We start from the raw sequence: 11,045 nt of genomic DNA on the forward strand, positions 1-11,045 counted from the left end.
CTCTCTCTTCTCGCTCCTCTCTGAAGATGAGTGGTCTTTTAGGTGCATAAAACACATTTAGCCTTTCACTGGTCTCTGAGAGGCGTAGCTCTCCCTCCTCCCCCTAGGGAGGGGTTTTACACAGCCGGGTTTACGGGCTGACTGAGGTAGAAAATAAACCGTTGATGAAAGAGGAAAACAATGATTTATGCAACAAAATGTGTTGATGCTATAACACATGAGAAACTAGAAAGCCTTGGAGTTGTAGAAAGAACAACAAAAGCTCTCCGTGTTGGCAGTTGAACTCATGTCAGGAGAGGCAAAAGTGTCTCAGAAAAGTGTCTTCTCTTTGTCTTTCTTGTGAGAGACACCGGGCTCTCCCAGTGAGGGCTCTTCTAGTTTGTTATGGAGTGCGTGGTTCAGTGCAGTTCAGTGCGTTTTATTAATGCATGTTTTCTTCTTGGATATTACCACAACTGGAATGGTTCCCAAATGAAACACAACAACAACACAGATTTGTGTTTTGTACAATCTAGTTGACCTATAATGAGCAGCACCAACCACATTCTGGTTTTTAAAGTCACTCTAAACCACGAGGAACAGGTGTGGTCATGTCCTGATCATGTTAGTGATCCTTCCAGTCAGACACACTCTGTTTGTGGCTGCCGCAGTACGTATTAAACCGGAAGAGTAGCTATTCAGGACATTTCCTGTCCCACAATGCTTCATAAGGTCATGGCTTTCTTTCTGGATCATTATCTTCTGTTGGGTGAGTTTGGCTTCTCTGAAGCCATGGATTTATTACATTGAAGCATCATTCGTGGTGCAGTCTAATATATGGGAGGTAGAGATAAACGATGACGGCTGTCAGCCTATTTCTCTGCTGTGGGGATGAGAGGGTTCAAGTGAAAGTCATAGACCCCGGTGAACAGGACATCAGACCTCCAGAGGGAAATTAATCCCGATTAGACAATAAAAGCGCACAACTAAATAGGATACGATAACAAACACAAAAGGTCCAGTCTTGTCAAAAATAGCCCTACATTTCTGTTATCAGACAGCAGTGAGTAGTGGTCTGTTGCGCCGTTGTCTCTGAGTCTCCACGGAGCTGAAACGCGATAAGCGTAGCTAAACGCTGACGGGGAAGGAAATCTTAGTTAAAAAATTATTATTATTCCTATTGAAATGTGTTTAGCTTTTTAAGTGGTGTGCTCGTGTAACCCAATGCCTATCTCCTCAAGCTGTTGATGAATCAAACACACTTTGCCTTCAGAGTGGCCTCTCCTCTCCTGGCCCAGCTTAAGAAGCAGCAACACAGTGACTGCATCCCAAATGGGCACCCTAATTCCCTATATAGTGCACTACTTTTGGCCTAAGCCCTAAATGGGGAACAGGGTGTATTTTGGGATGTAGGCAGTGAACCGGCTGTGTGACTAGAGATATCTGTCCTCATCTACTCCAACCAATAAACTTTGATTTGATGAACATCCTTAGTAATGACAGAGACGTATTCAACTGGAGGAGCTGGCTGGCTGATCAGGCTCAGTGATGGAGGAGGCTGAAACTAGCTGTATTTACCTCACTTTTATAGCAGCAGAGAAACCCTGCAGTCTCCCTCAGCTCTCTTATAAAACGATCATCCACCTCTCCTCACGCTAGATGCTCTCAATCTCCCTCGTTTCTTTTATGGTCTCTGTCTCCCCCTCTCCGACTCCTCTCTCCTTCTATCTCCCCCTCTCTAACCATACTTTTAGTGCAGAAACTATACATGTCAAGGCTGTGACTTGCCAGTCTTACAGCAGCAATGTGTTGAAGTGAAGATATGAGAGAGTTCTTGTTGACTGTCCTTCATCTGCATTGGTCCTTACTAGTTCCACCGTGTCACACTAAGGTTTTGTCTCTTGGTTCATGAACTGATGAAAGATGTGACTTACAGTAAGTATTTGCATCTGATGTTTTGAGAAATGTCATTTTTAATGGTTATTGTCCCTTAATTGAACCTGTTAAATTTCCCCTTGATCCTAATGTTCTCTCCATGGCTTTGTTTCTGCTGGTGTCTTAGTGAGATAATATGGCTTCAGGCTTTTCAAATGTATTTATAAGATAAGGGAAGTATGGACATCTCATTTAAGATGCCCAGCAATTTGTGCTTTCTGCTGATAATGGACACACACACACACAGAGACAGAATGGATAAGAAAACATATTTCCATCTTTGAATGCCACTCCCCTCTTATGGGATAAGGAAGTCATTGCAGTCCATCACTGTCTGGCTGTTATTCCACTGTTTTATTTCTGTTGACAGGAGAGGTGACACCTGCTCTGCTAAATATATTATATATACTTTTCCTAACTGTGTAAGTCCTCCGGGTGAGCTGATTCTGCAGTATCTTTGGCATTGCACAATGAAAACAGAAGGGAAAAAACATTCTCTGGGACCATGAGTCTGTGTTAAAAAAAGAAAAAGAAAAAAGGTTTCTGATAAATGGTCTCCTGAGGACTTTTCCGCTAGCCCCTCTCCCCCTCTACCTCACCATCTCCCTCTTCTTCTCTCTCTCTCCCTTTTCCCCCTCTCCCCCTCTTCCTCGCTATCTTCCTCTCTCTCTTTCTCCCCTCTACCTCACCATGTCCCTCTTTCTCTCTCTCTCTCTCTCCTTCCCCTCTCTCTCTCATCCCTCTCTCTTCCTCTTCTCCACTCCTCCTCTCCTTCTATGTGATCAAAGGCCTGTGTAACTGCCCTCCTCCCTGCAGCTTCTGTCTAGTGCAGCATAATGGGTTTTATACAGCCACATTTCTCATTAAGACAAGGCTCCAGAGCAGGAGATTACTTAAGAGCTGTAAAGCACACAGATCCAAGGCTCCGGCTCAGCCCTAGAAATACTGAAGGGAGCACGGCCCAGGGAGCTTTTCATTTGCTCTGCATTTATTAACTGGTGTCGCCTAAGTGATTCTTCCTGGCTGCTCATTAGACTAGTAGGACTCTCTACTTACTGTACATAGGAGCACGCAGTATGTGACCTGGGTTCTAACCCAGCCCTACTGTACTGCATCAGCTGGGAATGATCTGTCACACTGTACCGCTGGGAGATAAAGCATTCATCGTTTTTAGAGCTGAAATACTGTTTTCTCTCTCCTTCTAGGAGCAGCCAGGGCTTCATGCACATGAAGCTGTCGAGGACGAAGGAGAACAAGTACATCCTGGGTCAGAACAGCTGTCCCTTCGACAGTGTCCCTGAGATCATCCACTTCTACTCCAGCCGCAAGCTGCCCATCAAGGGGGCCGAGCACATGTCCCTGCTCTACCCTGTGGCCATCAGGACACTATAGTGACACGTCTTTCCCCAAAGGTCACACAGGGGTCAGGGGTCAGATGGCCTCCTGCCACCGCCCATGGGAAACCCTGTCGCTCTGCCTTTCTCCTTGTGTCTGATTGGTCTGAAGGACAGAGTTCAAGTTGGCGCAGGAGGCAGGGATGATGATGATAACACAGCTCACCTGTCATCACCCACCTGATCCCAGACCAACTATTAACTTTTTGTTTGTATTTGCTACAACATTATCATTGCATCATTGACTGACACATTATCTGCTGACAAGGATTCTTTGACTGATCCCACAGCTGCTTCCTCAACAGTACCACTCTACCAATCTCCTCCACACAAGACCTGTTCATATTGGATTTGGCTCCATGTTATGCTGAAAGTGTTTATTTAGTGAGGGGAAGCTAAAGATTGTAATGTCCTTTATAAAGGAAGTGTGGAAGGCACGTTAATGTATCGGAGTTGGGTTATATATGGGCACTCTACAGTGGCCTGCAAACTCAATAAACCTGCCCTGCGTGAATACTTTCCCCATCAGTGCAACAACAGTTTAGTGTTTAAGTGCTGTACGGTCTACAGACTGACGTCTCTGTCTATTCCCGGGACTGCAATTTCTGATATCCTTCACCACGGGGGTCCCATTGGTAGGACAGTGTAAGTACAGCTTTGGTTTCACAGTCAGCAGACTGATATATGGATCACTATGTTACACAGCAGTAGCCCCATTGGCCAAATGAGCCAGAGATGGGCGCCTAGTCTCAAAATGGGCTAAATTACCTTCCCAATCCGCCATCGTAGAATATCTTTGTATGGGTAGAATGGAATATGCCTGCATTGTCTACCTCAGAAAATCAATTTCATTCGTGAATCTGCAGATCAATAGGTACAATGGGATTGCAGATATTGATCCAACCCCCACCATGCAACTCTGATTCCCAACAAATTGCATCTATGGTTTAAGAATATGTTTTTGCATAAACCAGTCAATCAGATAATGTTTTTGGTTCTTATTTTTAAAACTACATTTTACAGATCAGCATTTGTATGTATAGTCACTATGAAATTGTGTGATGTCAGTAACAAATGTTTGGTTAATGCCTTATAATGCATGGGTTGAATCAGTCGGATTAGAGCCGCTGATTTCTAGAGTTCTGCTTCTTTCAACGATTGTTCTGTGACTGTAATTTATTCTGGGGTAATTCTTCTTATTACAGATGTGTTACCCCTCTCTGTGAAGGCCTGCCTCGCGGCATCCGGCCCTCACTATTCTCTGCCATGTGTTTGGGCAGAGCCTGAATACCCTGGGCCTGGCCTCATATACTGTGGTGCTTCGCTTTGTGTTTTAGTCAGTTCTGCTTCATGTGTCCAACTGCCTCTGTGGCCTGACTCTGACTCTGAGACACTGATGAGTAATGGTGTCTCGTGACCAATGGGATTGTCAAGCCTCACATAATGACTGTCTGTAGAAACCCCATGGACCAATCGGAGGACTCCATTTTCCTGAATGAACTCAGACCTCCAGTCTGTCATAACCCATCTATTTGTTGTACTTACTGTTGTAATTACACACCTCAAAATTGTTTTTTTTTAATTCACTTTACTCTTGATTTCCTCCATTGTCTCTGTGTTCTATCCTCTCTACCCACACGACCCTATCTTGTTCTGGTACAGACCTTGAGGTTAGAGACATTGCTTGAAGCCTCTCTTTGCTCTTTGAGTTTGACTTCTCCCCTGAACCACAGGGACTGACGTGTCCTTTAATCTTATTGTTAATAAGGAGAGTGCTGAAGCATGCTATGCAATCCCATAGCCAGTAGGTGGCATCATTGCAGATGTGGAAATCTAAGGCTGTCCTCCAATTGGCATTTCCAGAGAATTCTATGAGTGTTTGCTGGAGGTGAATTGATTCTGTTGGTAAGATAAGGGAACAAGTAAAGTAGGGTTGCATACAGCAGCAATGGTTCCCAAACCTTTTTTGGTTACTGTACCACCAACTGAATTTTACTCTGCCCGGAGTACCACTGAAGGACCCCCTCATGTGCATTTTACCAGTAGGCCTATGGTCTCATGAGTCTTCTCAAGGTACCCCCCGTGGATAGACCAAGTACCCTCCAGGGGTCCTAGTACCCCTGGTTGGGAACCACTGGCATACAGTATATGACTCTTCATGGCAGGTTTAGGAGTTTGTCAATGTCATGATTAGACTAATCCCACACTTTCATGAGGTAACTGATGTTGACGGAGAGGGCCATTGTATGTAATGGAGGGAAATTGTGCTCACAATTAATTAATTAAATAAATATATCAGTACCAGTCAAAGGTTTGGACACACCTACTCATTCAAGGGTTTTTCTTAATTTTTTACTCTTTTCTACATTGTAGAATAATAGTGAAGACATCAACTATGAAATAACACACATGGAATCATGTAGTAAGCAAAAAGTGTTAAACAAATCAAAATATATTTGAGATTCTTCAAAGTAGCCACCCTTTGCCTTGATGACAGCTTTGCACACTCTTGGCATTCTCTCAACCAGCTTCATGAGGAATGCTTTTTCAACAGTCTTGAAGGAGTTCCCACATATGCTGAACAATTGTTGGATGCTTTTCCTTCACTCTGTGGTCCAACTCATCCCAAACCATCTCAATTGCGTTGAGGTCAGGTGATTCAGCACTCCATCACTCCTTCTTGGTCAAATAGCCCTTACACAGCCTGGAGGTGTGTTTTAGGTCATTGTCCTGTTAAATAACAAATTATTGTCCCACTAAGTGCAAACCAGATGGCGTATCGCTGCAGAATGCTGTGGAAGCCATGCTGGTTTAGTGTGCCTTGAATTCTAAATAAATCACAGACAGGGTCACCAGCAAAGCACCCCACACCATCACACGTCCTCCTCCATGCTTCACGGTGGGATCCACACATGCGGAAATCATCCGTTCACCTACTCTGGGTCTCTCAAAGACACAGCGGTTGTAACCAAAAATCGCAAATTTGGACTCATCAGACCAAAGGACAGATTTCTACCGGTTTAATGTCCATTGCTTGTGTTTCGTAGCCCAAGCAAGTCTCTTCTTCTTATTGGTGTCCTTTAGTAGTGGTTTCTTTGCAGCAAATCGACCATGAGGGCCTCTGAACAGTTGATGTTGACTTGTGTCTGTTACTTGAACTCTGTGAAGCATTTATTTGGGCTGCAATTTCTGAGGCTGGTAACTCTAATGAACTTATCCTCTGCAGCAGAGGTAACTCTGGGTCTTTCATTCCTGTGGCGGTCCTCACGAGAGCCAGTTTCATCATACCGCTTGATGGTTGTTGCGACTGCACTTGAAGAAACTTTCAAAGTTCTTGAAAAGTTCTGCATTGACTGACCTTCATGTCTTAAAGTAATAACGGACTGTCGTTTCTCTTTGCTTATTTGAGATGTTCTTGCCATAATATGGACTTATCCCTATTTGGTGAAAGACCATCTTCTGTATACCCGCCCTACCTTGTCACAACACAACTGATTGGCTCAAACGCATTAAGAAGGAAAGAAATTCCACAAATTAACTTTTAACAAGGCACACCTATTAATTGAAATGCATTCCAGGTGACTACTTCATGAAGCTGGTTGAGAGAATGCCAAGCATGTGCAAAGCTGTCATTAAGGCAAAGGGTGGCTATTTGAAGAATCTCAAATATAAAATATATTTAGATTTCTTTAACACTTTTTTTGGTTACTACATGATTTCATATGTGTTATTTCATAGTTTTCATGTCTTCACTATTATTCTAGAATGTAGAAAATAGTAAAAATAAAGAAAAACCCTTGAATGGGTAGGTGTGTCAACCTTAGACTGGTACTGTGAATGTGTATACGTGTGTGTGTGTGTGTGTGTGTGTATATACAGTCGTGGCCAAAAGTTTTGATAATGACACAAATATTAATTTTGACAAAGTCTGCTGCCTCAGTTTGTATGATGGCAATTTGCATATACTCCAGAATGTTATGAAGAGTGATCAGATGAATTGCAATTAATTGCAAAGTCCCTCTTTGCCATGCAAATGAACTGAATCCCCCAAAAACATTTCCACTGCATTTCTGCAGAAGGCTTCAGGGCGCACAAGATAGTCCAGCAAGCGCCAGGACTGTCTCCAAAAGTTGATTCAGCTGCGGGATCGGGGCACCACCAGTACAGAGCTTGCTCGGGAATGGCAGCAGGCAGGTGTGAGTGCATTTGCACGCACAGTGGGGTGAAGACTTGGCCTGGTGTCGAGAAGGGCAGCAAAGAAGCCACTTCTCTCCAGGAAAAACATCAGGCACTGACTGATATTCTGCCAAAGGTACAGGGATTGGACTGCTGGGGACTGGGGTAAAGTCATTTTCTCTGATGAATCCCCTTTCCGATTGTTTGGGGCATCCGGAAAAAAGCTTGTCTGGAGAAGACACGGTGAGCGCTACCATCAGTCCTGTGTCATGCCAACAGTAAATCATCCTGAGACCATTCATGTGTGGGGTTGCTTCTCAGCCAAGGGAGTAGACTCACTCACAATTTTGCCTAAGAACACAGCCATGAATAAAGAATGGTACCAACACATCCTCCGAGAGCAACTTCTCCCAACCATCCAGGAACAGTTTGGTGACGAACAATGCCTTTTCCAGCATGATGGAGCACCTTGCCATAAGGCAAAAGTGATAACGAAGTGGCTCGGGGAACCACACATCGATATTTTGGGTCCATGGCCAGGAAACTCCCCAGACCTTAATCCCATTGAGAACTTGTGGTCAATCCTCAAGACGCGGGTGGACAAACAAAACCCACAAATTCTGACAAACTCCAAGCATTGATTATGCAAGAATGGGCTGCCATCAGTCAGGACGTGGCCCAGAAGTTAATTGACAGCATGCCAGGGCGGATTGCAGAGGTCTTGAAAAAGAAGGGTCAACACTGCAAATATTGACTCTTTTGCATCAACTTCATGTAATTGTCAATAAAAGCCTTTGACACTTATGAAATGCTTGTAATTATACTTCAGTATTCCATAGTAACTGTTTGAATGTTAATAATTACCCATAACAGTAACATCCATAGTAACATCTGACAGAAATATCTAAAAACACTGAATGGAAATTAATATTTGTGTCATTCTCAAAACTTTTGGCCACGACTGTGTGTGTGTGTGTGTGTGTGTATTCAGACCCCTTCCTTTGTTAAATGTTGTTACGTTACAGCCTTATTCTAAAATGTTTTAAATAATTTAATAATAATAACAATCTACAAACAATACCCCATAATGACAGTGAAACTTTTTTTGAGTCATTTTTGTACATTTATAAAAGATTAAAACATACCTTATGTACATACGTTTTCAGACCCTTTGCTATGAGCCTCGAAATTGAGCTCCGGTGCATCCTGTTTCCATTGATCGTCCTTGATGTTTCTACAACTTGATTGGAGTCCACCTGTGGTAAATTGAATTGGTTGCACATGATTTGGCAAGGCACACACCTGTCTATATAAGGTCCCATAGTTGACAGTGCAATCAGAGCAAATACCAAGCCATGAGGTTGAAGGAATTGTCCGTAGAGCTATGAGACAGGATTGTGTCGAGGCGCAGATCTGGGGAAGGATATCAAAAAAAAATCTGTAGCGTTGAAGGTCCCCAAGAACACAGTGGCCTCCATCATTCTTAAATGGAACAAGTTTGGAACCACCAAGACTCTTCTCAGCCAAACTGGGCAATCGGGGGAGAAGAGCCTTGGTCAGGGAGGTGACCAAGAACCCGATGGTCACTCTGAAAGAGCTCCAGAGTTAATCTGTGGAGATGGGAGAACCTTACAGAAGGATAACCATCTATGCAGTACTCCACCAATGAGGCCTTTGTGGTAGAGTGGCCAGACTGAAGCCACTCCTCAGTAAAAGGCACATGACAGCCCGTTTGGAGTTTGCCAAAAGGCACCTAAAGACTCAGACAGTAAGAAATAAGATTCTCTGGTCTGATAAACCCAAGATTGAACTCTTTGGCCAAGACTCACACAGCCAAGACAACGCAGGAGTGGCTTCGGGACAAGTCTCTGAATGTCCTTGAGTGGCCCAGCCAGAGCCCGGACTTGAACCCAATCAAACATCTTTGGAGAGACCTGAAAATAGCTGTGCAGCGACGCTCCACATCCAACCTGACAAAGCTTGAGAGGATCTTCATAGAAAAATGGGAGAAACTCCCCAAATACAGGTGTACCAAGCTTCTAGCGGCATACCCAAGAAGACTCAAGACTATTCTCTGCCAAGGTGCTTCAACAAAGTTCTGAGTGACGCGTCAGAATACTTATGTAAATGTAATATTTTCAAGTTTTTTTTAATTTGCAAAAATGTCTAAACCTGTTTTTGGTTTGTCGTTATGGGGTATTGTGTGTAGATTTGATGAGGGAAAAAACGATTTAATCCGGTTTAGAATAAGGCTGTAACATAACAAAATTTGGAAAAAGTCAAGGGGTCTAAATACTTTCCGAATGCACTATATGTCTTAAGAATGTTCCTGTGTGGTAGAGATGAAACATAAAGAAGAGGAGGATCTTTATTCAGTGCTGCTGACAGATGCATGCTACTGTAGGCAAGGTCCCACGTACGTTGTCCACTGCCCAGAGGAAGACCCCTCGCCTGGCTAGAAGGAGGGAGGAAGAGAGGGGACTCTGGAAGGCAAAGAAGGGGCTTTGTCTCAATCAGCAGACTCACTCTTCACATTATGTCTCTCTCGGAACCTGAAATAGTCCTTCTCACCCTCAGAGAAGTGTGCGTGTGTTGCCATCAGCCATTGACTTACTCGGTGTCTCTCTAGCCACTCTGAGGTCAAGTGGTTTTAATGCTTTTGTGTACATTTTCTTCCCGTGTATGTATTCACTACTATAACATATCTGTACAGTCCCTCATCGCCAAATGTATATACTGAATGTATTGTATGGGGACATAGAGGCATCAAGTTTCAACCTAAATAAAGTAGAGTTTGAGTCCAAACCCTCTGTCTGTTGGCTCTTTCTTGATGCTGCAACAAACATGTTACAAAAAAAATGATAATCCAAACGATGTTTGGTAAATAACTCCATACCGTTGTGATTACCAGTTACCATGGTAAAGGTCTATTCAATGGTAAGTGCCATAGAGCTACTCTCTGTTGGTTGAATCAAGGACGGGGTATTGCAAGAATAGTAAAAGAGGATAAAGTCCCTGCCGTCAACCTAGTAATGAATGGTCATCTGCTCCACCACACAATCCTAACCCAGTTCTCACTGCACACCGGCCGGCCATGATATTATAGTGATATCTTCTAATCAAATGGCTACCCAGACTATTTTCATTGCCCCCCCCCCCCCCCTCCCTCCCCCTCTTTTACACAGCTGCTACTCTCTGTATAGACACTTTAATAACTACCTACATGTACACTACCGTTCAAAAGATTGGGGTCACTTAGAAATGTACATTTTTTGTCCATTAAAGTACCATCAAATTGATCAGAAAGACAGTGTAGACATGGTTAATGTTGTAATTTACTATTGCAGCTGGAAACGGCTGATTTTTTATGGAATATCTACGGAGGCCCATTATCAGCACCCATCACTGCTGTGTTCCAATGGAACGTTGTGTTAGCTAATCCAAGTTTATCATTTTAAAAGGCTAATTGATCATTAGAAATCGCCATTTTGCAATTATGTTAGCACAACTGAAAACTGTTGTGCTGATTAAAGAAACAATTAAACTGGCCTTCTTTAGACT

General features: G+C 43.4%; 1 protein-coding gene across 5 annotated transcripts in view; it reads left to right on the forward strand.

The window, feature by feature from the left end:
• LOC129854300 (SH2 domain-containing adapter protein F-like) overlaps positions 1–10,289 on the forward strand; it is a 120,603-nt gene extending 110,314 nt beyond the window's left edge. For all 5 annotated transcript variants that reach the window (XM_055921186.1, XM_055921189.1, XM_055921188.1 and 2 more), the window contains one exon: positions 3,120–10,289. In XM_055921186.1, the coding sequence (XP_055777161.1) occupies positions 3,120–3,306 (187 nt within the window). In that variant the 3' untranslated portion in view covers positions 3,307–10,289. The remainder of the gene's footprint in view (positions 1–3,119) is intronic.
• Positions 10,290–11,045: the final 756 nt, after the last annotated feature.

Source organism: Salvelinus fontinalis, chromosome 4 (genome assembly GCF_029448725.1).
Source record: "Salvelinus fontinalis isolate EN_2023a chromosome 4, ASM2944872v1, whole genome shotgun sequence".
Lineage (NCBI taxonomy): Eukaryota > Metazoa > Chordata > Actinopteri > Salmoniformes > Salmonidae > Salvelinus > Salvelinus fontinalis.